We start from the raw sequence: 27,059 nt of genomic DNA, 5'->3' as shown, positions 1-27,059 counted from the left end.
TTATATATTTCTGACATTCTGATAAGGATTGCAGGTAGGCTTCACAGTACACACTGTGTTCCACTTGATATGCTAAGCAAGAGGAGGGAAGGGTGGGAATGGTGGGCTCGACAAGCAGCAAGTTTCATTTGTACACGAGTTGTGAAAGCAGAAGGAGGCAGTACATCCACAGGCAACATCTACTCCTCCACCGCATTGCTCAAAAACACACAGGACCAGCAACTGTGATCCACATTCTCTAGAGTCCATCTTTATATGGTACCCCTCTTACAATCCCTAAAAAAACAATGATTGACACAAAACGTGGCTTATCAAAAGACTACCTAAGCGCATGCACAATAGTTTAGATTGATCTTTTTTCTCATTTAAAATCCCACCCACAAAATGTAAACAACTTGGGCTTTCTTTAGATCAATACTTGGTGGTGAGGTGGGATAGGGTGTGACAGCGTACCATTTGTTCCTCAAGAAGGCCCTTATGGATCTGATCTATACAACGGCTGTGAAATTAATGTAGTGGCTAAACCTAGATAGATAAAATCATGGCCTGTGTTCCAGGGTCCGGATGTCTTTTTTTGCAGCAGGACTAATAATCACACTTTTAATAAATAACAACGCATGCGTTAATGTGACTGTAAGTTCCAGGTACGATGCACAAAAGCTTTGTGGTAAGACTGGCTTTAACTGATAATACCTAACAGTACTAATGAACCTTGATCTGAATACAAGACCTGCTTATAAGTTATTAAAAAACTAGGTAAGCTATCATCTGACATATCAGTCGGCACACAAGGAGAGATACCCTTACTTCCTCGTAAAAATGCACAGAAAATAAAACCTCTATTACACATTACTTATGCCTGTAGTTCCAGAATAACAACCAGTGAGAGGGCACTTGCAATTGCTGTCATACAGTATAATCACATCTATCAATATACAGTAATACTCAACATCATCAAAATCATCATGAACACAGTCAAATGACATCACACACCAACGCATACTGTAGCTCACTTTTGGAAAAAGGTTAATCTAGAATTAATTTAGTCATAAGTAAACTCACACATAAAGCAAACTTAAAAAAATGACATGCTTTCAATATAACCAATGGCTTTTTTTCTGTGGGTTTGGGATGGTGACTTTGACCAGTTTGGGGGCTGAGGTGGATCAGTAAACACTGTAATTGCACTTTAATTGGCAAAATTATCCTAAGACATTTTAGGCGGAATGAGCAAAGTGGCACTGCAGCAATTGTTGAATCATGAACTGGAAATACTTATTATTTGCTATTAAAGACATGAAAATAATTGTTTTTAATTTTGCTAATTGAAGTAACACACATTTTATTTTTTCTTTAGTCCTCCCAACAATATTGGACTACAAGAAACCTCATTATAAATAAAACTGAGCATGCTGACAAGTAAAATATTTACACATAATAGGTTAAATATGAGATGAAAAGGAAAAGGAATTGGTGTGCAACTTACTCCTTAGTGCTTTAGTATGATTGAGGTCAAAGCTCAGTGGTCAGAATCAATGAAATAACATTCTGCATTTCTGCTGCAGCATCATTGTAACCTGGTGTTAAAGTGAAACACTATGAATCCACAGTAAACCTGTTCATTTTGTGCAAGGACAAAAATAACATTAACATTTCTATCATGTTAAATATCAGTACGTATATTATTATTATATATATATATATATTCAAGATATGCATTTTACATACACATTTTCTCTCATTTATGTACATCTATTTATGTACAGTCTTTGTATTTACACTAGGGGTCAAAGGTCACTGAACCCAAAGCACTTGAAACAAAGGTTAAGGGTGAGAATCATACAAACCTAAAGGCAATTAATTCATACATCCTTTATCATAAAACTGTAAGACCACACAAGTGGCATTTATTTACTCAACGGACAACAGGAAACAACACACCGCCATTCAGAGGCCCTTGATCTGCAGCAGTTTATTCGCATTGGCTCGCCATGCAAACACATAGTGGTGCTTTCTTCAAAACTGAAAGAGAGTTGCACTTAAAAAAAAAAAGTAATATATAATGACATTCTTGCTGGTGCAGAGTGAGTTAAAGTAATTTGACCTACATGAAAAAAGATTAACAACAGTTAAAATGTGTAACAGTGTGGAAGAAAAGTGTGGGTATAATAAAAGGAATTAAGCTGCATTAAATTTTTTCATTTTGCATGGCAAATCTGTCCGCATTTTACTAATGTGCACGAAGCTTCAATACCCTGCAAGCAATAAATATCTCCTCTCTGACTCACCCTGAGTACGGGCTTTGCTCCTAAACCTGACCAGAAGGCCTTGTGAATATCACTGCCATTTGATTGCATGTTCTAATGAGACAAAAAGAAATAGAACAACTCACAGATTTATAGACCACTGCATCAAAAACAAACAAGGCAAAATTAAACTATAAAATAATTCTATAATACTCGTCTATGTTCCAGTCTTTCCTTCTCAAGGCGATTGTTCCTCTACTATGGCATTTTGGTGTTTAATTTTTTTTTGTTTGTTTTCTATTTGTTTTTTTTTGTAATCACATTTATTCACTAGCCAGCAATTGTAAGAGCAGATTTTCTTTGCAGTCTGTAGCAGATGTGATCAAGTTCTGGTTTCAGGTGGGCATTGGTGAGGCCAGTGTGTGTTTCCATCAGGCCTTGGTGGCAACAGTTAAGAAAATGTACAGCTTTAGGGCTGCTGGTAAGCTGTGATGTCTTAGGGTCAAAGGTCATAGAGTGGTACTCTGGGGCTCCTCCTCAGGCACATCATCCCCTTCTGGAGAGTCTGCCACTGCCATGGACCTCCTGCAAGGGGCACCGCTGAACTCATCGATGAGGCTGTCCAGATTGACATTGATGGAGGGGATTTCATAATTGAAGATATCTAATGGTGAGTATGGCGTGGACGGTGAGTGTGATGAGAAGAATGGTGATAATGAGCAAGAGGAGAAGGAGAAAAGGGCGTATGATGATGACGATGAGGCGTAAAAAACGGAAGAGAGCAGAAATAATATTAATCTTTTTGAGTCTGATCTCATGATAAGTGGCATATGATGTCTGCCCTGGTCAGAAAAATTAGAGGGTTATCTGTGATTTGTATTCTACACAGGGAGGTTTCCAGTGTGCAGCTAAACAAAGCTTGAAACTTGTGTTGTTTTTCACAGCTTTGGTGTCTTTTGCAACACATTTTGTCAAGAAAAATACAATAACAGGTCAAAATGACTGCACAATGACACATTACTGTACACGATTACAACAATGGCTGGATAAACCGACACAGAGGCAACAAGATGTGTGTGGAACTCTGTGGAAAAAATGGCACCAAGACACCAAGTGGGCTTGAAGTAACGATGGAAATCTCATGAGGACTGGCTACAGTATTCGCTCTAAATATAGGTAGTCTAATGTTCTGCTGCATTATTGAAAGCAGCAGGGCTAAGTAGAGACTATCCTGTGTAGGAATGAGATGGAGCGTGGCAGTGTAGGAAGAGGGAGCAGAGAAATTACAAAAAAGCAATGAGCCTGCCAAAGGAGGAGTGGGGGTTACCTGATGCCCCCTGATACTGGAAGCAGGTACGTTAGAGGGGAATGTCTGCTGGTAGGACTGGTAATGGGGAACAAAAGAAGAGGGGGGGGCTTAGGATGGACCTTTGTAAGTGAGAGCATCTGAAATGTGAGCATAGTGTGGTGCACTCTGGGAAGTCCTTAAGCCATGCAATATTGGTTGCGCTACACCATGCAAAGGGTCAATAACAACCTGACAACCTGATAAAAGGAAGTAGAAGACAAAGTTCTGATTGGGAGCTACTAGAAGTATGTTTGAGGCTGGCTGCAGGAGACCCCAGAGGCAGCCACAGCACGAGGCCAGGCAGTGAGATGGAGCGCATGGGGGCCGGGACGGTCTGGCTTACCCTAAAAGTCCCCCTCACACTTAGCCCACACTGAATCCCTGGCCTCACACAGCTGCAAGGTACACAATAGTGGCGGGGGGAACAAGAGAATGATAAATATAACAAAGTGACAGAATGACCGGTATATAACGACAGACCACCGTATCATCGGAACATCATATGGTAGATATAACGTGGGGTTTTGTCTGGTTTCCGTGTCTGCAATTCAGTAAGGCTGGACCGGTGTGAACTGTGTAAGCTTCTGACCTACCTCTCCCAAGTGAGGGTCTGGGTGACACAGATAAACAGAGAGCACACGATGAATCTAATGGCAACTTCCATACAAGCAGGACGAGCTATGCTTCTCTGATGTTTCCACACGTTACCCAGAAACATCATCACATAACACAAGCAATGGATACATTGGTAATTTGCCCACTATACAGTAGTAAAATGCTAAAATTGCAATTGTCTCATACTCTTGAGTTTAAAAAGCTAGTTTATTCATTCCGACATTCCTTTGTGGGGGACAGTCAAAATAGGGGGAAAGTATCTTTTATATCTATGGTCCTATAGAGTCCTATACTCGTCCAGCGTCTCCATTGGAGAGAGCCACGGCGAGTCTGAGAGAGGGCCGCTGTAGACCCACCTGTGGTGGGGGCGGCGGTATTGTTGCCAAGGGGTGATGTTTACCTGTAGACATGCTCTCCCCAGGAGACAGTCCATCCAGGAGGCCCTGCTCCAGAGGCTGTGGGATTGGGGCCACGGCTGGCCCAGTCAGTCCCGGGGGTACTGTCGGCGGCTGAGGAGGAGGCAGACTGGGTCTCTGCCTGGGCTTGGGGGCAGGCCTCGATTTGGTGAGAGTACCAGTCAGTGAGGGCGGGGAGGAAAGGGAGTGGGATGCACCCAGTGGAGTCTGCCCAGGGGAGGATGGAGGCACTTGCCCCGGAGGGCATGCCAGTCCATAAGGGGATGGGGTGCTAGGAGGTGTGGGGGACAGGCTGACCGGTGACGGCTGACCGGTGGACTGGTCGGACATCCCACCAGACTGGCTGTAAGGGACCTTCGGTGGCACGGGGGCCAACTTCTTACAACCTAGAAACAGACAACACAGCCATGTCAGAGTCTCCTCTTCAGCAGCACCTACAGGTTCACAGGGAGAGAGGGGTGACCTTTGCGGAGGGAATGTGGACTGTGCTCTGTGGAGTGGAGGTGCTGGCTGCTGCTCTGGGGACTACTGCTGGGGGGCACGGTTGGACCTGCCACCTGGATGGCTTTGTGTCCAATCACAGGGGAGAGCTCTTTACTCTTCAATGAACTGAAAAAGACGAACAGGCGTTAGAGCATGAATAGTATCGGACACGGCTTACTTACTTCATGTGCAACATTACCCCCCCACCCCCATCGTGAAGAATCACTACCAGCATCACCACCATCACCACCATGACCATTTCTCAGTACCTGATGACGTTTAAGACAACTGTTACCAACTTTACCAAGTTTTTTATAAAACAAACAAAATGACTGATGAAAATCAAATGACTCCAGATAGATTTTATAATGACTAAATGTTACAATTTTTAAAAAAAGCTCCATGTAGCACTCATTGCGTATCCAACGTAAAAAGAAAAACCATTTACTTTTTATAGATTCAGCAGATTCAGCTCAAATGATATCTTACTGGAATCCAAACCAAGAATTTGTGAATATTGGATCGGATCTTCTAGAATCCTTCTGTGCATCCAGTAACAAACAGAAGTCACGTAATGTATTCAGCAATGGGTGCGTGGTAATTATCAGTACTGACAGCAGTGAAGATAGGTAGAAGATAAAGATGTATAAAAAAGACTAAAAGCACTTTTAAGGATTAATCATGGTTATAAATGACCTTTACTTAATTTTGCTGACCTTGTATGACACTTAAATATCTTTCATAATAGAACTAAAATGCAGGAATAATTAGAAAAAAATTGTCACATTCTATATTGTTCTTTCTCTTCTCATTACCATTAAAACACAAACTGTGTAACTCCTTATGGAAAGATGGAAATTATCAGAGGTCAATAACACTGATGCATTCGGTAACAAAGGAAGAAGAATATCTTTTCTGGGGCTCTTCCTGAAGTTTCTTCCTTTTTTCCCCTTTAGGGTTTTTCTCAGGAGGTTTTTCCTCACCTGGGTCCAAAGACAGATGATGTCCTGTGTGCACCGATCGTACAGCCCCTTGAGACAAATATACTTTGGGCTACATTAATAAAAAGCGACTGATTGATAAACACATAGCTCCTCAAATGAGCTCAAACTCAAGCAAGGAACGCAAACTGAAGTGCGGTTACATTTTAAATCAGGTGACATTGGACTGACTGCGATTTCTTGCAGTCCCTTTGAGCTGTGAGCCTCCAGAAATGAGACGTTTAGAAGGGAAGACATGGAGAGATCGCAGGAAGGACGCTTGTCTGACTACTGACTAAAGATTTGCTTTCATGAGTCAAGGTGTGAAAGAAAGTCAGAAAACTGTCACCCTATTCTCAGCACTTAAGGTATAACTTAAAAGACCATCACAAGCTCTTTGCATGATTTAAAATAACATTTTTACTTTGTACATCAACAGAAAACTGCAGTCTCATTACATTTATCTGCAGCTTTGCTCTTGTATTTATCAACTATTCAATACCAGCATAAAACCAAGCAGTACAAAAGCCAGTAACATCTTTAGTTGCTAGGCAACATCAATGAGAGACATCCCTGGGCAACCTGAATGTTACAGAATCTGAGGTATATAATCTGAAGGGGGGAGGGAAAAATAAGCAAAAAGAAAATGTATGAGCCAGCGAGCTGGAGGAGAGGATACAGCTGCCACTATATGATTCGTCCATAGTGGCCATGGGTGTGTTGTATTTACCTAGTCAGCCTGGGGGGTCCCCTCTCTCGGAGACATGGACAGGCAGCCCACGGAGGAGGTGGGGGCGCGGACGACGGGAGGCTTGGGGGGTTGCCGAGGGACTGGTCATGACGGGTTAGTACCAATGGGGTTTTGATGTAAAGAGGAGAAGTATTAGTGTCAGGTGGGGGGGCATGCGATAGTTCCCCTGTTGGGCTGTGCTTGGGGAAATGCAGACAGCTGGGTTTCGGGTTCGAATTGATGTCGAGTGATGAGGAAGAGGAGGAAGAAGAAGAGGAAGGGGGCGGGGCGGGGGGAATGAAGCCTGACCAGCGCAGAGGTGGCGGGGGTGAGCCCGGGGGCTGAGATTCTGGACCTGGCGCCACAGGGCGAGCGCAGGGTGGGGGTTTGGGATAGTAGTAGTGAGGGGTAGCGTGGCTCGAGGAGGTGGGGTAAGGAGGGGGCGGCCGGTCCTCCCCTGGGGGTGGATGGGCATGAGAGGTGTCCGGCCGATTGGGCGACACGTTGTCTGAGCTGTAGATATTAAGAGAATAGACAGCAGAGAAGAAACAGCTCTAGTGATTGAAGAGGGAAAACGCTTCGGAGCGATAGAGGAGAAGCTGTTTTGATGATCAAGGTGTTAGTGTGTTAGCTGGACCGAAAAAAGGAAGTAAAGAACAAAAAAAAACAAAAAAAAAAACAACTGCATTTTTGGGTGGGTGGTGGGCACTAAGCTCAGCACACAGTCAGCTTAGTGCAAATACAAAGACAAGCACAAAGAAGCAGCACAGGAAAAGAAAGTTTTGTTGCCAAAGGAAAAGAATAGAGTGTGTAGGACTCCCCCTGTGATCAACTTGTGTCTGCGCACTGCATGGAGCTGTGAGGATCTGTCTCTGGACTCAAACTGATGATCTGCACCTTATGGTACAATCAAGCAGAGCTGATGACTGATGAGGATCTCCTCTCTGCTGCATATGGAAACCCTCTCTGTCCCTGTTCCTACAGCGTATGAATTATTTGCATTGCAGGTCCTGCAGGCAGCACAGGGCAGTGTAAAACAGACACAAAAACCCTTTCACGGGTTGAAAGAGCCACAGGAGAGAAAGGGGGAAAGCCAGCCAAGCCAGAAGCCATATTGCTGTATCTCTTGTCTTACACACAGGCAGAGTCAACAAACAATAAGGAGATTATCCATGTGTTTAACTATGATAATTATTGCAAAAAAAAATGGTGAAATCAGTCTGAGTGTCAACAGAAAAGGCAATAATTCATAACCAAACTGAGAAAGCCAAGCCAAAACAATGGAATACTGGAAATATTTACATGCTTGCAAAGGATTTGTGGATTGAAGCTTAGTGTACAGAATTAAAACTTCCATACAGCATTTGGATTAAAACCTTCAAAATTTAACCCTTTGGAAATTTTTACTTACATTGACAGCAATCTAACAAACCACAGGAAGAAGTGACGGACAGTGAGAAACTATGAGGATGCTAACAAAATGACTTATGAGGGTTTTGACAGACACACGGTGATCTGGACAGGAGCTGTAATATCACAGCAAGAACCTCAACCACACAGAGGTGATAAACCCTGTGATGATGATGATGGTGATGGTGGTGATGATGGTGGTGAGGGTGGAAAAAGAAAAAGACAGATGTGTCCCACAAGGGGACAGGGTACAGCGTCTCTTCCGTGACTTACCAAACCCTTTCTACGGGTGGGGGTGTTGCAGACGGGGAGGAGACCAGCTCTCCTGGCTGCTCTGGGAGGAGTGGGTCTGCAGGAGAGCCGGGGCCTTGCATACCCGGAGGAGTAGAGGAGGTTTTGCGCGATAATGTGGCTGAACCCTTACGAGACACCCAGGAAGTATCCATTACCCGGACGCCCATACTGGAGACAAACACATATATGGTGGGGGGGTCATATGTGGTGATAAATAAAGAAGTCAGAGGAGAGGGAAGAAGTGGGAAAAAGGTGTACCTTTGTATCTTCCTAATGCTGCGTTAGTAGGGGGGGGGGAAGAGAGGCAAAAGGGATATGAGGTCAAAAGTAATCCATACATCATCAACTTAAGTGAGTCAGTCAGGATAATGAGTCTGATGAGGTGAGAAGATCTAGGGAGGAGAAGTGATGCAGCAGAGGTGAGAGGATGTCACACCACATGAGCAGCCTGCACTTAGTGATGAACTGAAGCCTCATTTTCACAAATTAATTAACCTGGTTTGGCCTCAGATACACAAAAAAAAGCCGTTTCTCCCTCAAGAATCAATGAAGTATTCTGGTTCAGATTCAGATTAAAAAAAATACAAACATGATATACAGTATATATACATACACACACACACACATATACACAGTGCGCCCTCGTTCTTTGCAGTTTATGCCTTCCAGGAACCACACGCGATTAATGAATACTGCGATTAATTACAGTAATTTAAACGTTTATGAACCCTCCCCATACTGATATTAAACCACCTTCTATCTGTAATACCTTTTCCCATACTCTGATAAACTGTTTAAAGCACTTTTGTGTCTCACGTAAGTCCGAGACTCACAGAACTGAGCGCACTTCCGGATGCCGTCAGCCAATAGAATGTGCGTTACGGTATCACGTGACTGCCTACCAAAAATCCGCGATGAGGTGAGTTTTAAAAAAATTTTTTTTTTTTACAGCTTGCATTTTGGTGAAATCTTTGATTTCTGAGTCTGCCAGTATTTTTCCAGCGGCTGAATGAGTGACTCAGGTCAGGTAAGGAGACTATGACTGAGGCATCAGGTGTGGGAGGATGGGAAACTGCTCCTGGAGAAATATGTACAGAGAAAAATGTCTCTCCTTTAAAGATCTGTTGCCATACAGACAATTCCTCTCAAGGTAATTCGGTTTCATTACGTTCACCCCCCCCCCTATGAACGTCTTTAATAGGAGAAGTAGAAGTATGTGCTGGAATTAATGAAAGGTGACATATACAGCACTAGCCATGGATTTTTAATGTACATGCATCACTAGCTTCAAATCTGAGAATCAGATGCCTGAGAGGAGGCGTGGGCGAAACGGGAGAGAAAAGAGAGTGAGAGGTGTGCAGCAGAAGCATTCACTTGGCCTCATACCCATCTTTCTTGTAAAACTCGAGCATCATGTTGTCAGTGGCGACGCTCAGGGGGCGTCTGCTCTGGTCGTGCTGCTGCTTGCGCTCAGATTGCTCCATGTCTGGTGAAGGCATGGAGCTGTAGTTGGAGTTGTGGTTGGCGTGGATCGGGCTGCCGTAGCTGCCTGTCAGATTGAATTCGATCTCTGAAGGAGGAGAGAAACATCACACGCGATGGTGACGTTCAAGATGTGGTTACAACGAAGCACGGGTGTGACAAATAAAAATGTCTGCTGTGTTTTATGGCAGCAATCCAGTGATTTACAAAATGTCTTAAAGCCATCTCTAAGTGATCCATTACTGGAAGTGATGAGATGCTTTTCTTAAACAGCAAACACAGCATTAAATGCTCCCTTAAGTAAAGTGTTACACATTACACATTAGCGTCAGATATCGTTTGTGTACAGCGCTCATGTTTTTAATGTGTTATAGTTTACTGTAAATAAATGAACCACTACAGTAAACAGTTACTCTAGTCTAGTGGTTTATTTTCTTGGTGACATTCAGTGAACTGACACTGACGTGAAAGAAAAAAATCAATCCGCGTAATGAAACATAAAAAAATCAGACTAACCATGAGATGACTAAAGGGAATATTAAATTATTATATTAAGCAAAAAATAAAATTATGTACAGTAGTACTTTGAGATATGAGCTGCTTGACATATTGAGATTCATTATGCACAGGCAAAGTATGAATATCTACTGGTTGACAAAAAAAAGTTTTTATTTCATGCTTCAGGAGATTTGGGGCGTTTTTAAAAGGCTGGAATGATTTAAAATGATTTCAGTCATTATGAATGCGGAAATGTTGTTTGACTTATAAGCTCAATCACAGAACGGATTAAACTCGTTTCTCGAGGTACTACTGTATTTAAGTACATATAAATACCCTGCTGTACTACTACAATAATCAAAGATCAATATAATGTGATATGTCATCCAGTTTATAATAAAAATATAAGATGTGACCCTCCCACCTCCAGGGAAGAACCAGTCAGCATGTTGGATGATGGGCTCAATGATGCCAACGATCTGCAGGGATAAGGTGGTCATCATCTCTGTAATGTTCCTGAAGCAAAGAGAAACAACTGAAATACTCAAAATAATTCTTACATGATAAGTTACATGTGTGTATAAATGTGAAATAGCTAAACACGTACGGTTCGGTGTGTGTCCAAAGCAAGTTTGGGCCCAGAACGATCGCCATGTTACCTGGAGTCATCTTGTTTGTGTCTTGGTACTCACTTAGCTTAGCTAAGAATTTAATAAGATATCTGTGGGAGTTAAATTTAGAAAAAAAATACAATTAAGTTTTTATTCATTCTTTTCTTTCTCACTCATTTGTTAACCCTTTACAGCACAAAATGAGGAAATTTTATCATCTCTTTTGTCATTTACTTTGAGCTGCAGCTACTGCGTTACGATTCAAATGGTAGGTCTGTACAGCCCCTGGCAATATTTATGGAATCAATTTAATTTATTAGTTTAATTTTGCAAAAAATATAAAAATAAAAAGCAAATCACAGACATGCCACAAAAGTCATTTCTGGCTTTACCTTTCTGTCTTTAAGAGACGCTAAAAGAAATCAAAAAACAAATTGAGGAAAACAATAACAATTGATTTTTTTTTTTAGATCAAGTAGATGAAAAAAAGTGGAATCACTCTATTCCGAGGAAAAGAAATGCGAAATCACTCAGTTCTGCGGAAAGAATTATGAAATCATGAAAAAACAACACACCACTAGTATATTAGTTACTGTGCATGAAACTTATAGCAAGAGTTAGTTTGACAAGTTTAGAAAAAGGATCAATACCTGCCATTTTAATACTTTTACAGATGCAGGTAAATCCTCCTTTCAGTCGTGAATATTTAAATGTATGCAATTAAAATCTGCCGCTGCTGTTACTTTTCTTGCCTCTAGATGGCGCCGGTTGGACTGAAACTGATGATACCAGTTTTCTCAGTTGGATAATGTCTGGATCTGATTTTGGGTAAAAATAACTACATCAGTGACACATTTATTTTAATTTGTGTGACTTTCTTCTTTCCTCATTAGAGAGTCTGTTGAAATATTACCCTGAAATCTCACTTTTTTACATTTCTTTTTGCATAAGTGGAAGAGAAAATCTACAAAAGGTCCGAATGAATCATTACTGACCTGAAATTGTTCAAGTTGTCTGTGGGTAGTTTTTCACACACTGCCATCAATGCCTGTAGTCTTTTGTCCATATCTTGGAAGCTGGTGAAATTTTTTTAAAAAAGGTCATGGTTTACAGTTGCTCTACTTAATGAATGTTACTATTTTTCATTTTGGCTATTTAAAACCACTGAATCATAATTTCACATTATTTCCTGCAGCTCATCATGGTCCCTAGCATAATTTAAGCTTTTAGTAAGAAAACAGCAACTCACTTGGAAGCCTGAATCCATTCATCATAAAGCTCAGCCGTCATCAGTGGCTCAGGGAGCTCACGGAGGTATGATTTCAGAGCCCCTTTGGGTGACAAGAAAGAGGAGAGGGTTGTTTTGTCTCCTTCAGTGCACAGCTGAGTCTACCCACCACATCTCCACCCCCCTGCAGCAGGCCCTTACAGCTTGTGCAGCTGCCAGTTTCTGATTGCTCAACACAGATTTCATGCAAATGTGCGAAATGGACAGCGATATCTGTAAGGCAAACCTTCATGTTAAGAGCACTGAGTATGGCGATAATCACTGCTAAGGGATTGTTATGTCTGCCACATTCTCACCAACTAGGCAAAAACATCCAGCTAAAATCTTCTGTGAAGCAAAAATGACCTTTAACGTAGATGTATTTAACATTTTCTTCCGACAATTGCAAAGTGTGTGGTTTTTCATTCTGGAAATTGTTTTGGAGGTGGCATTTCAGTGAGTGTGATTCACCTGCAATGGCGTGCGGGTCGGAGGAGTACTCCTGCACATCCAGAACTCCACAGTCCAGAGATGCTTTCAGCTTCTTCAGCTTGGAGGCTGACGGAGCCACTCTGAAAAGGCCCTACAAATCAATGATGAAACAACACGACCTGTGAATACAATCCGATCCTCTCAAGACGTGATGCCTCTAGTGACTAAACATACGACATCACACACACGACGCTGCCTTCTGTTGCGAGGATGTTGTGACTCTTCCTACTTCTCGATTTCATTAATGGTCAAGGGAGCTCGAGTCTAAATGATCCCAGTCCAGCAAGGATAAAAATAAATGCAGGTTTTAAAATGTTCACTGATTTTTGGAAGTGATGTGTTGTGTAATTTATTTTTTTTAAAGTCAATCATCTGAAAGAAATAAGTCTATTATAAGTGCATTATAAATCATACATTGGGTGACTCCTGCTTGTTTATTTTACTGCATACTACAGTATAAATCATATTTAACTTATCATGACTCTTCATTTCCTCTTGGTTATGTGTGTGTGTGTGTGTGTGTGTGTGTGTGTGTGTGTGTGTATACCTCCTCTTGCATGCCACACTCTAGCAGCATGGTAACACAAGCTTCGATGGGGAAGGCGATCTCCCTCCCACTAATGTTCAGGTGTTCCTCCAGAGACTTGCCAAACGACGGCTTCTCCACCCACGCCTCTGCAACACAAAACAGATGCTTGAAACACACACAGGCAAAACAAACACACACCTGTATCTCCTAGCATGTCGAAAGTATAGAGACACCATATAAATCATTTGTAAGATGATTTATAAACAGTAGTCATTAAAGAAATTACAGCTGTCTGGTTTAGATTCAATTTTAATGTTTCGCTGGTGCCAAACTATTGTTTCTGCAAAATAATTATAAATGATATGATATGATATGATATGATATGATATGATATGATATGATATGATATGATATGATATGATATGATATGATATGATATGATATGATATGATATGATATGACATGACCTAAACATGAATGTGGGTCATTTGAGCTTAACAAGATTGGTTTGTGACTCCTCAGGGGTGTTAACTTCATTACTTCTATCTTGATATTGATTCGGGCACAGAAGTGGAGCAGATCACTACACACACACACGCACAAGCACACACACACACACACACACACACAGTGTGCAACTCACCTTGGTGAGCTTTAATCTGGGGCAGGACACTGTGGAGAATTTCTAATGATTTCCTGTGGTATTCTGCCTGTGTTTCTATAAGCTGTAGGAGAAGACAGTAAAGTAAGAATGTATCTGAAATCAACAATATTAAGTGTAAAATAAGTTATATTAAGAAAACAGTCAGGGGAATACAATATTTACAGTTTCCCCAGTCTACTTACTGTCTGGAAGTAGTTTGCATAGTCTATTTCTTTGGCCACAAAACTGTACATATCTGCTGACAGCTGATCCTGAAACAGAAAGCAAGTGGACACTGTCTCACCTGGGACATTTGTTTTTGATACCTGCAGGAACATCACACCAAGTAAAAAAGGAGAAGACACTAATATTCAAATGGCTCACCCTACAAATCTCCATCCGATTGGCTGCCTCCTCCATCTCTTCTCGGAGAGACTCGGACTTGGCACCAGGCTGCAGCGTGCTCGGGTGACTAGATGACTTGGATGACTGTTGATATCTGTGAACGTGAGATTAGCAAAGATTCAAGATGAACTTTATCGTCATTCGGACTATCCATCAGACAGGTTCACAGCAGAATGAAATGATATACAAAATATATAACACCAAAGTAAAAGGCAATAACAACAGTATAAGGTTAAAATATTATATAAATATACTGTTTCCTGCACACAAGTGCATTATAAAATAGACCCTGAACAAGGTATTACTTCACCTTGTTCTTGAAGAGTCCATGTCCAACACAAGTTTGGCTAAATGCTTCCTCTGTTTCTGGATGTTTGGTATATCAACCTGTTAGAAAACACATAGTGGAGATTTAAATCAGAGGGTAAAACAGCATCACGTTCATGTAACTGATGTTCATACTGTACAATTCACCTCAGCAAGCACATAGAGAGGCTCCACCACATCCCTCTCTATCTGGAACTCAAACTGGATGAGCTCCTGGGCCAATTTCTCTTCCGTCTCCCCACACAGCTTTAGCATCTTCCTGTTTGGTGGCAGCCGGGGTCCCAGGAGATCACATGGAATTCAAATGGAGACAAGGGAAATGAGAACAGAGAGAAATCCAGTTGTCAAATTAGAAATCAATGCAGTCTCTGACTGCGCTTTACAAGGAAAGTGTGTGAGCAGAGTCTTGTTAGCAATATCTTACCCCAGGAGAGAGTCGTCCCCCAGCACTGCAGCCCCCTCCACCATACACTGTGCCAGGATTGTGAGCGGAAGTTTTTTCTGATGACAGAGAGGAAAAATATTACTAGAGCCGCTATGAGTCACGTTGCATCATTGCTTTTGAGAGAATGATGGATGCGAGTGCTCACAGCAGGAGACTTGACCGATCTCTTCTCCATATCAGTCCCCTGCTGGCCCTGCAGGCAGCCTGTTAGCTTCTTGTGAGTGCTGTGTGTCACCTGTTTGACCAGATCCAGACGCTTCTCCACCTGGAATAACAAACAGCAGTTTCAGTTCAACATCCATGGATTTTGGTCATTGTTGATTGCTGTCATGATTGTCCTGTAGTTGTATCATCTATTGCACATTTACCCATCCTGGGGAACAGGATGCTTCATCGGTGGTTCTCCCAGAGGTTTCATCTTTTCCTACCTTGTGTAGAATTTTTACAGGTTTTCTGCCTACCTGGTTCGAGAGTCTAAGGGCAGGGGGTGTTTTTCTGTACAGATTGTAAAGGCTTAAGAGGCTCAAATTGTCATTTTTGAATTTAGACCACACAAATAAAATTCCACTGAATTTTTATGGATTACAGATGACATCATGTTAATGTTTTTTTTGTTGTGCATTTCATAAAATCACCACTATCATAATGAGCAATTTTAAACTTAATTCTTAAAAAAAAAAAAAAAGGTTGTTCATTCTAAATTGGCACTTCTGAGGTGATATTTGGGTTCTTTCTAGTGTGACAAAGACTTTTTCACAAAGTGATTTACTTGAATACATTTTCATAACATAATAAAATAAAATAAAAGTAATCATTAGTCACGGTACGTCTCTCAGAGGTTCTGAGAGACGATCAGTGATAATAATAAGAAAGAAAAACAATATTTGTTCAAACACCTGAACTTGTCTTTGTTTAAATAAAAATACCTGACAAAGATGACTGATTTTTTTAAAATCAAACTTCATATTGGTGTTTGTAACTTGTGATGAGATTAAAGACATAAAATGTTGGAATCATGGATATCCATCCTTGCTAAACAGCCGTCTACTAAGAGACCATCAAGTATTCAAGTACATGCACACACGTACACACACACACACACACACACACACACACACACACACACACACACACACACACACACACACACTCACTCACACATACAAACAGCTCACCTGCAGAAGGTCGTCACTCAACACCTCAGTTTTTTCGGCTCTGTGAGGAATAAAGTGTAAAACTGTTAGGAGACAAACACACTTACATTGTGAAACATCCATACATGAGAAGCAGCAGCAGTCAGAGAAACAGGAACAGTTCTTTGTAACATGCTCCACATGAGCATCACACCCACATAATGAAACCTCTTAAATCATAACTTGCTAACATGCTAGCTGTGGTGATTTGAGACACTCCACATGTATCACACGTATCCACATGAATTCCACATTGCTGTGTCAAAACGTTTCGCAGTGGTTAAATTAAGTCCATGCTATCTCGCATTGGATGTAGATGTGGATGTGGCCGTGGACCATCTGTCCCCCTGTGGGCGTAGTTGTGTCTGTGTGTCTGTTTCTCTGAGCCTTATAACACACTGAATAAACAACATTCATTTGGATGCAAACTATTGATGCTGTAAGCTTGGAGGAGAGTTCCAAACCAGTATTCAAACTGGAATCCAGCAGATGCAGCCAAAGGCCTTCAGTGTCAACTCTTTTTAACTCATATATGTCAAGACTTACATGTTATTTCACTCACATCTTTTAACATAGGAACTATGTTTTCTGGGTAAGGCAGTTCTTTCAACCTGGATCTGAATTGACAAAAGTTTTGTGTTTGTAAAGTTTAGTTCTCCTGAATAAACTCAACAATGGCCCCATCTAAAGCAACAATCTACGACAAATCACAGTTACACAATCAGATATGGACGACAAAAGGTACTTCCTGTAAAACAGTCATGTCGACTGACAAGGAAGGGAGTGTTTGGGTCGATGGCGTGATCTTTTAAAATGAGTTGAAACCAAGCCTGCAGACCCTCACAAACCATCCATACACTCTTCCCCTTCCTGTCTGCACAACCTCTTCCTGTTATTGTGCCAAATCATGCCAGTGATAAATAATAGCTTTTTTTAGTCATTCATTTGGAAAAAAAATATCTGAAATTTAAACAGAAAGCTCAATTATTTAGCAGCCATACAAGCATATATAATAACTAAGAATGCGTTGTCACTGGTTTAAAACATATAAAAGGTGGATTGAAGTGCATTTGTTTAACATTGATATGTAATTGTATGTACACGCTCCATATACTTTTGCCAACAATACAGATCTGAGCTTCAATAATATCAATTATTATCATCCCCTTATCTTGCTGCCCAGATATGAGAATGGAGTCATGGGAACTGGGTCAAATCAAGTACGAATGGATCCAATCGCACTCAGCCTCTTGTAAAACCACTCCAGCCACTGCGGAAAAATACAGGAAATGTGTGTCTGCACGCTTTGCCCAGAGAGAGAGAAAGAGAGAGAGAGAGAGAGAGCATTTAAGAGCGAGGCAAGAGATTTCTGGCTTGATAAGTGTGATCACAGATTGTTGATTACATCTGACAACTGTGTTGCAGCAAGTCTCCAGCAGCCTCCAAAAAAAATCTGTGAACCTCCCAGTTCTATAAAAGATCTTGCAGACCCAACCTGTTACATGCATTTCATGCTGAGTGTGTAGCCTGGGGGTGTGGAATGCAGTCATCATTACTCAAACGGGCTGGTGGTGGAGGTGTCCGTTTGTGGAATCTGGCAGCTGAGGGGGTCGTAATGAAGGACCCCAAAGCGCAGATGAGATGGGAGCTCCAGCAGAGAGAGGGATGTAGAAGAAGCTGCTCTGTTTGCGATGCTTAACAGAGATATGAAGACACCCTGTGAGGGTCTCTGGAGATTTGCTAAAAACTAAACCAGCAGCTGTATGACAGTGGGATATGCTGGAGGTGTTTTAATCCTTCTTTTACTATTACTTTTTTGAGTATGGGAGTATTTTATCCTGAAGCCTTTACATAAAGTGAAAGGCAATGAATATTTAAAGAGAGATCTGTGTTTTTTTCACTGACCACAACTGATGTCCTGGACTTCAAGCGGCGCATCTCGTCCTTGGAGCTTGTTTTTTTTTTTTTTGGGGGGGGGGGGCAGTGGTATTTCCTCTTAGGAAAGTGGCACCGTGACCACAGAGAGATAAAGATGTTGGAGGTGAGGACAGAAATTCATCTCAGTAAATAGAGTGCAGCGCAAATCCTGAGAGGGAAGTGAATACTTGGGAGAGTTGGCAGCCATGTGGGCGGTGTGTGCTCGTGGAGGGGGGAGAGAGACTTCGGCAGGCTTATGCCAACCATCTGCCACTTCACAGGCATTCGTTTACGTGGGGCTGCTGCTGACTCAATACAAACACACACACGCACACGCACACACACACACACACACACACACACACACACACAAAACTTTGACAAATTTGTCTAAGCCAGAATGATGAACTTTATACTTTTTTCAAATTATATTTGAGATCTTATTAAGATATTTTCTTAATCTTATTCTTTAGAGATTTAACAACTAAATATCACTGCAATGCAATCATGGATGAAACAAGACAAATCAGTTGAGACAACTTTTTAACTGCTGCCAGAATCTCATGGTAACACATGCTGACAAGTAGGAGGATCTTCTGGGATTTTTTTTTTTTTTTTTTTAATTTACAACTTGGATAAATGTATTTTCTCAGCGCATATTTTCTCAGGGTCCTCAGGCATTCTAACTCAGTATAAATGCGGAAGTCGCAAGTGTGCAACAAATACGCCTGTTGTCCGTTTCAACCGCACAGTCCATCCAAATATGACTTGTATATTAAGACTTCTTTCTCGGAATTTGTTAACGATCATGTTCAGCCCCCCAGCGCTTTGAGTGGTTTATGTAAGCATGAACCGACCATGTTGGCGTGACCACAATATTAAAAAACAACAACATGTTGATTAGCATGAGTAATGAGTCGACAATGTTCTCACTCAACAGGTCCACCTGTGATTCACCTGACAAAGAGGGGTCCTCCTGCTGTGATCTTAGTATGACTAGCAAAAAACAATTCCTCTAAGGCTCTTGTAAGTACTGTGGTAGATGCCAGGTCCTGCACTGCAAGGGGAGGGCAGTGGAGTGGAATGGTGGCCCTGGGCCCCAGTAGGGCAACAAGCAGCCCGGAGCACTGGCACGAGATCCAGAGTCAGCCACACAAACCAAAAAATTTATATTTTTCCATTTGAGATGATTCTTTTTGTTGTTGTATTTTTGTGCTAATACATCCAGAGGCTATTTCTAGCTTTCCTCCAAAATCACAAGGCAGAAGGCTAACAGAAGACAAGGTTACTAAAACAGAAAAACCCACTTACTGTAGTTGTCCAGCAAACTAGGTCACGGTTCTGTTAAATATGCAAGAATAACTGTCAGAACAGAGTACAGTACACACATACGTACACATACACATAGTACACATGCACACACACACACACACACACACACACACACACACACACACACACACACACACACACACACACACACACACACACACACACACACACACACACACACACATGTCCAGAGAGAGAGTGAACGTGAGAGAAAGAGAGAGAGAGCCTGAAGCACTCAGCGACGTTTCACTGGAAACACAAGCAGTGAGTTATCTCCATTAATTTTATGCATGGTGAATAATGTCTACACAAAACACTCTGCTCTGTGACTTAAGTGTGTGTTTACACAAACACAAGACACCTAAATGATGTTAAATGCCCAGCAGAGAGCTGTAGACATTCAGTGAAGAATGCTGTGCCTCATTGACACCCTGAGCACGCATGAAAAAAATTGTCACAAGACATCCTTATTTGATTTTGGAGAAGAAAAAAAAATTAACACGTGAAAAACAAATGAGATGAGATGCATAGTTATAAACCAGCATTCCCAGGCAACCACAGTACATGCAAGATTTTACATCTGCTGTGTAGAAGAGAAACGAAGAATCATGTAAGTTTAAAAGAGCTGCATTTTTCAGGAAAAGAAAGATGAGTGAAAGAAAAATGAAACAGGAAATTGTCACGAATGGATTAATCCTTCAGACTCATTGGTCTGGTTACCCCTAACTTACAGCAGTTGCTAACTAAGGATGGCCCATCAGCGTGAAGTATGTCAACCACACAAGAGTTATTATTACCACTATAATCCACAACTTTTTTGCAAAGAAAGTTAAAAAGGTTATAAACAAATGTGGAAAAAGGGTATTATGTGGAACATTAAATCGACCTCAGAGCATGTTGATGCCTTCCAGGTTGAATTAAGTCTGATTCATTTACTGCAGAGGTCACTCCTTGGAATGAGATTAGAAACAGACTGGGTCAACTCCGACACCTGTGATGCACTCTGACTGTTATTGAACCCACTTTAATATGCAGCAGTTCAATAATGTAGAAATAAATCAAGACCAAACTAGAATGATGCTCAGGAGAGCTCATACCTCCATCAGGGCCCGACAGACCTGCTTAATTCACTGAAGCCATATTTAAAATCAAACTCATTGCCTGGAGCCACAATTTATGGACTGGCCTGACCCAAGTGACTGTGAAAATGATCAGGATTTCCATTTATATCCACATCAAACTGTACATTCTCATGGATACCAATCTCCTAAATAAATCTGACTTTTTTTTTATTATTATCAAGATTAATTAATTGTTACCTAAGGAATAAAAAAAAAAGATTTTGACCCAAAATTCTTCTGATCTTTACAAAAATGAACCCAGCTCAGCCTTTCCGAGACTTTATCCTCACTTGAAAAGTCATCAAATAAAAGCAATAAGGTGGAGGAAGATGAAGAAGAGATGGTGCAGACTTCAGCATATGGTTGTAGCAAGCATCTCATTTTGCACGTAACCTTATGCTCATTTAAGGTCACATGCCTTCCAAGAGGTGCACATGTGTTCATACTCTGTTGAATGTGGAAACAGGCAGAAACTAAGAGAAAAATATTGTTTAAAAGATTAAGATTTTCAGGATTCATGCATTATCTTTTCTTTTCGGTTCATTTATATGATTTAGAGTAGAGGATGTATTCAACGAATGTTCACATTAACATGCATAATGTTAATGCATAAGATAAGGTGTTCTTCTTCTCCCTATATGCAATATATACATTATGTTAGGATATACACACCAAAAGTCTATGAGAAGCCAGCGTTTAAGTTAAATAGCAATACATCCACCTACTGTGTCACGGATGGAAGAGGAAGGGAAACAGAGTAAGAGTTACACAATGTGGGAGGCAGAATGCATCTACAACTCATCTACCAGCCCATCAATGGCTTCCATTTTCTGATAATTGCATTGTGGAGTGGTGGAGCAAAAAACTACCCCAAAGGCATGAGCAAGAGAAATGCAATCACCTCTACCGTATTGGTGAAAATCACCCAGGTGAGTGCTGCAGAGGAAAGGCGAACTGGAGATAGGAGGTAATTTGTCAGGTTTCAGAAAAAGAAAGTGACGTACTTTTCAGTATAGAAAAGATAGAAGGTAGTTTTCTTTATCTTTTACGTGTTAAACTTGTATTACATGGTCTGACAGACTTGCACCATGGAATCTTTCACCAGGCTGTCCTAGACCCAGATAGGACAGTGAGTTGGGAATAGAGAAATAGGTCATGAGAAATGGAGGAGGGAACTGACTGAACCAAAGTAATCTTATCTTGTCTTGTTTGGTACCAACCAGGGCATCAAAAGAAAAGCAAATTAATTTTAACATCATTTACAAAGAATGCGGAGCAGCCAGCCATCAATTAAGCAACAACTGTCGAGATGATGTCTTAAGCCAACAAAAATATAGCAAAATGAGACAAAATGAAGCACAAGATCTCACACGTGACAGGGCTGTGACATCCTTTTGTCTCTCCTGCTGCACCATAAAAAAAAATTTCTTTTAGCGATAGAGTATGCATGGCTGCACATCCTCCAGAATAAATTCTTTCTCCACAGACGTGATTGGTCAAGCTTATGGTCACATGACACAGATCTCACCCACACAAGTGACAGCAACAGCAGCAGCAGTCTCAGAGAGCCAGAGTAATGCTGACACAGCACACCTGATCATTAACTCCCCCTGCCCACCACCAACACCACCGAAAAAGACCTTCAATCTCCAGCACATATGAGACACACATATAAAAAGACATGTGGAAGCAGAGAGTCGCCATTACAGAAATAGTAGAACATGGCTGTAAGAGGCAGGCTGTTTAAATGTCTGCGACAGAACAGCTTGCTCATCTTTTTCTGCAGACACACTCTTGCTAACACACACGCACACATACACACATACAAGGCAGTTTCTCATGTGGCTTGTACGCGTCTAGATCAGGCGAGTTGGTTTGAGGAGATGGAAGACCGGTCAGCACTACTGACAGCTGCTGACGTTCAGGAAGGTCAAACCAACAGAGCGACCCCGTTCCACTCCGAAGGTGGGAGAGTCTTGAATCAGCAGAATAGTGTATCTGAAACCTCAGCCAATGCAAAGATGAAACAAAGCTATGCCTGGTGGAATCATCCATCCATCCATCTTCCACCGCTTATCCGTAGTCGGGTCACGGGTGCAGCAGCTTCAACGGGGAACCCCAAACTTCCCTTTCTCTGGCCACATCCACCGGCTCTGACAGGGGGATCCCAAGGCGCTCACAGGCCAGTGTTGAGATATAATCCCTCCACCTGGTCCTGGGTCTGCCCCGAGGTCTCCTTCCAGCTGGACATGCCAGGAACACCTCCCTAGGGAGGCGGCCCGGAGGCATCCGTACCAGATGCCCAAACCACTTCAGCTGACTCCTTTCCACGCGAAGGAGCAGCGACTCTACTCTGAGCCCCTCGCGAACAGCAGTGTTTCTCACCTTATCTCTAGGGGAGACACCAGCTATCCGCCTGAGAAAGCCCATTTCAGCCGCTTGTATCCGCGATCTCGTTCTTTCTGTCATGACCCATCGCTCATGACCATAGGTGAGGGTAGGAACGACGATTGAACGGTAGATGGAGAGCTTTGCCTTTTGTCTTAGTTCCCTCTTTGTGGCAACAGTGTGGTAAAGTGACTGCAACACTGCTCCTGCTGCCCTAACTCTCCGTCCAATCTCACGTTCCATTTTTTCCTCACTTGTGAACAGGACCCCATGATACTTAAACTCCTTCACTTGTGGAAGGACCTCATTCCCCACTCGGAGAAGGCAGTCCACTGGCTTCCTGGTAGGAACCATGGCCTCAGATTTGGAGGTGCTGATCCTCATTCCTGCTGCTTCATACTCGACTGCAAACCGAACCAGTGAGCGCCACAGTTCACAGGCCAATGATGCAAACAAGAACACATCATCTACAAATAGCAGCAATGCAATCCTCAGCCCACCAAACTGTAAACCTTCCTCACCATGACTACGCCTCGACATCCTGTCTATGACAATCACAAACAGGTGGATTCATTAATCAACAAACTTTACTCCTAATATACCTTTTTTGCAGGGTAGCATTTGTTCTTCTGCAAAAAAAATGAGAATTATTCTCAGAAGACGAAAACAAATGATGGTGAAACCACCTATATTTCAGGCAACGTATCTCCGCTACTCTCCACTGGCTGTGTTCAGCATCCTTTAGAAAAACACCTGACATATGAGGTTAAGATGGAGAGAGGTGGACTTTAGCATGAATATTTAATGTTCTTGTCATTAATCTGCACATACAAATGTGTTTTTGTCACCGTCCACTGATCCTCCTCTCTCATGCCGAAGCACGTGTGCGCAAACGTAGGCCTACACATACTCCAAACAGACCTGCATGTAAATCATCTAAACACCCACACATTCCTCCATCCACAGTGGGTGGTTTTATCAAGAGACACTGTTATCTTTCATGCTCAGGTTACAAACACAAGAAGGAGACACTAAAAACATGAACCATGGCTAAACTCAACACCTTTTACCTCAATAAAGGAAAAACTGACTTCAAGTGCAGGAACAACAAGCTGCCTGTAAACAAGAGCAGCATGCTGACCTTTAGGGGATACACACTCCTCCAGAATGCTATTTTATCATCTACATAAAAACTTTTCCGATCAGCTATTTAATCCGGAACATCTTGCAGTACATAGTTGCTTAGCCAATGTTTGATACAGCTCAAGACCACCAGAGGCCAAGATCGGTTACTTGTCCTCCTACGACTCAAATCAGACGCCAAGTCACAGCAGCTCTGCTTGGAATAAGGTAATGGACTAAGAAGAGCAGCGGACGTCTGACTCATAAGATGGATTGAGAGTTGCAAACTATTGTGAACTATGGGTACTGTTAGCAAGAGGCTAATGGGGGGGGAGACTCTATCAGGGTGGAGGATGGTGCTCATTATGAGCCTGTGGTAAGCGCTGATCTTCTCAGCAAGCTGCTGCTCTTAAGACAGACGTCTTCAAAAAAGTGAGGAGAGGATGACGCTTAGAGCGCCGGCATGTGCTCCATGTGAGGAGCGCTTTCAAATGAGGATGTGCAAGGGCACGAAAATGAGCAAAAGCCAGAACTGCAGTAGTTTTTCTCCTCATATGAAGGCCCACACACAGATCCAGCATCACACCCACACAGACACACACATGAGTCACACAGCACTAGTATGAAAAAAAGTGGAGTGAAAAGCAGCCTCTACTGGGGGGCTAACTGAAAACGATAGCCCAAACAGAGGCCCCAGGTGTGCCCCACTGACAGCATCCACGTAATAAGAATGACCCACGCCTCCTCGCCCCAACCCACCCAACGCAAGGAGCAGAGGACACCTCCAGGCTCAAAGCTGCTTGACAAGCTACTCTGTCTTCCCTTGAGGTGAACAAATTGGGTGGGTGTGGGATGGGGAATTGAACCCACAGGACCCACGGTAAAATGTCAACACAGCATCTATTTCTGAAGATGCAAGTGATTTAAAAAAAAAAAAAAGACAGATACTCACATGGGAAGAGGGAGGAATGATTCACCCCCACATAAGCTTTCATTTAGTTTTGGATCTGTTTAGTGAAACTACTGTGAGACGTTTTGACATGATACACAACACAATCACATAATTCCAACTAGAAGTGTGACTTCTAGTTGGAATTAATATCCACGACCTTCAGGAATCCGTGGACCCGAAAACTCAACGCCTAGAAGGTGCTTTCCCACCTCACAGCTGATATTACTGCGTAATAAAAAAAATAAAAAAAATACATTGCGCCTTTTTTCGATTTCCCTCACGTCGCCTATCGCACCGCATCCGTCTGCATCGCATCACATTTAATCGCGCCCTATCTTCACCAGCGCTCCGGATGTGTCGTTTTTATTTGAGAGATGGGGTCGTGTCAGTGTGAAGGCTTGTGATACTGTAAATGTGTCATGAATGTAACTCCGTGTGCACGTTGGACTGGAGCAATGCGCCTACACGGTGCCTCTGCGGTAGCGTCCTCCAAAGAAGATTACGCATAAGAGCACCAAGGCTTTTGAAACGCGCACATGTGGTATTAACATGCGTTCTTCATTTATTCCACTGAATTAAAAGGCTCGCATTGCTCGTTGTCTATAGTGCATATATTTACCCCCAATGAGACTAATAGATATCACGCTTTCTGGGATGGGATTCACATGCTATTGAGGCTCGTATGTGGGCTTTCTCTTCCCTTTGACTTGGCCCGGCGCGGAGCAGACAAGGGTTCGCTTACCTTCCCACCGTTTGGTTGGCGAGCTGTCGCATCCGATTGAATTGCTTCTTCATCTTGTATTTTCTGCGTTAACACCTACAAGAGGAAATATTCCGCATTATTTCTCTCAACATAGCGATTCGTGCTCCATAAAGGCGCAACACAAAATCCGGTCTCCCACATTTTGCTCCTCTGACTCTAAATGGTGCCAAAGCCGCAAACGGATCCCGCGATTACATATTTTCAAACGATTTTTTTTTTTTTTTTTTTTTTTACATCTCCATTAGCCCCATTGCCTGCGCAGGGATGCTGTACCGATTCACCGCGGGCACTCAGGCGGAGAGCGACAGCAGTGACAAGCAGAGGCTGCGCAGCAGTGCAATATGGGAAATGTAGTAAATCAAAGCTGGAATCAAATGGTCCCACCGGGTTACCAGGCGTGATCAAATCGATATTTATTGTAATATGTTTTCGGTACTTTTCACATAAAAAAAGTTGTTTGTCTATAATTCAGAAGATGTTTACCACAATAGAACAGGGTGTTTTTTTTCACATTCTGAAGCAGCAGCTACAAATAAACGGAACCAAATGTAAACGGCTGGATAAAGAAGGCTCCACTGTCATAATACATGAAGAAATGTGGCCTTGAGAGATTTTTTTTTTAATGGTTTTGTGCTGTATTGTTGCACAGGGACATCTTCTTAACACATTTTCCTTGATCACACAAATGTGGTATATAGTAATTTATTATTCTGTCATATCCCGTCCCCACCCAGTAAGAGTACAGCAGACAATGGTTACACGCACAAAGATAATAATGAGCGTCCTCTAATGCGGCGACCCATCCTGACGAGTATCTCCATCTAGTGTTCTAGACGTGGAAACACAAAAACGTAGACGAAATTAAAGAGTGTAAAATCCTCATTAGAAAACTAAAAAATAAAATAAATCAAAAGATTTGACTACCACAAACCCTACCCGCGTCTTAAGTCTATATATAAGACCTGCGTGCATCCAACCATGGCTTATTGCTTATGCTTTGCAGGATCATTAGAGGGTTGCCCCAGGCTGACACGGGTGCACCTTCAAGTG

General features: G+C 42.1%; 1 protein-coding gene across 5 annotated transcripts; it reads right to left on the bottom strand.

The window, feature by feature from the left end:
- Nucleotides 1–14: 14 nt before the first annotated feature.
- arhgap44a (Rho GTPase activating protein 44a) lies at nucleotides 15–26,506 on the bottom strand. 5 transcript variants are annotated; one of them, XM_068337823.1, is made up of 24 exons: nucleotides 25,989–26,506; nucleotides 16,397–16,436; nucleotides 15,367–15,486; nucleotides 15,201–15,277; nucleotides 14,924–15,035; nucleotides 14,760–14,836; nucleotides 14,429–14,543; nucleotides 14,248–14,316; nucleotides 14,045–14,126; nucleotides 13,420–13,547; nucleotides 12,852–12,963; nucleotides 12,363–12,444; nucleotides 12,109–12,189; nucleotides 11,110–11,223; nucleotides 10,927–11,018; nucleotides 9,909–10,092; nucleotides 8,781–8,798; nucleotides 8,502–8,690; nucleotides 6,819–7,331; nucleotides 5,089–5,234; nucleotides 4,610–5,011; nucleotides 4,188–4,204; nucleotides 3,938–3,989; nucleotides 2,758–2,864 (listed from the first exon to the last, which is right to left on the bottom strand). In XM_068337823.1, the coding sequence occupies exons 1-23, from the start codon at nucleotides 26,039–26,041 to the stop codon at nucleotides 3,939–3,941; spliced, it is 2,874 nt and encodes a 957-aa protein (XP_068193924.1). In that variant the 5' UTR covers nucleotides 26,042–26,506; the 3' UTR covers nucleotides 2,758–2,864; nucleotide 3,938. The 5 variants fall into 5 exon arrangements, with proteins under 5 accessions (XP_068193922.1, XP_068193926.1, XP_068193927.1 ...); XM_068337824.1 differs by lacking the exon at nucleotides 4,188–4,204 and having other exon boundaries at nucleotides 2,773–2,910; XM_068337821.1 differs by lacking the exons at nucleotides 3,938–3,989; nucleotides 4,188–4,204 and having other exon boundaries at nucleotides 15–2,910.
- Between the last annotated feature and the right edge of the window lie 553 nt (nucleotides 26,507–27,059).

Source organism: Antennarius striatus, chromosome 16, assembly GCF_040054535.1.
Source record: "Antennarius striatus isolate MH-2024 chromosome 16, ASM4005453v1, whole genome shotgun sequence".
NCBI lineage: Eukaryota > Metazoa > Chordata > Actinopteri > Lophiiformes > Antennariidae > Antennarius > Antennarius striatus.
Note: the sequence above shows the minus strand (reverse complement) of the source record. Positions and strands in the feature narration are given on the sequence as shown.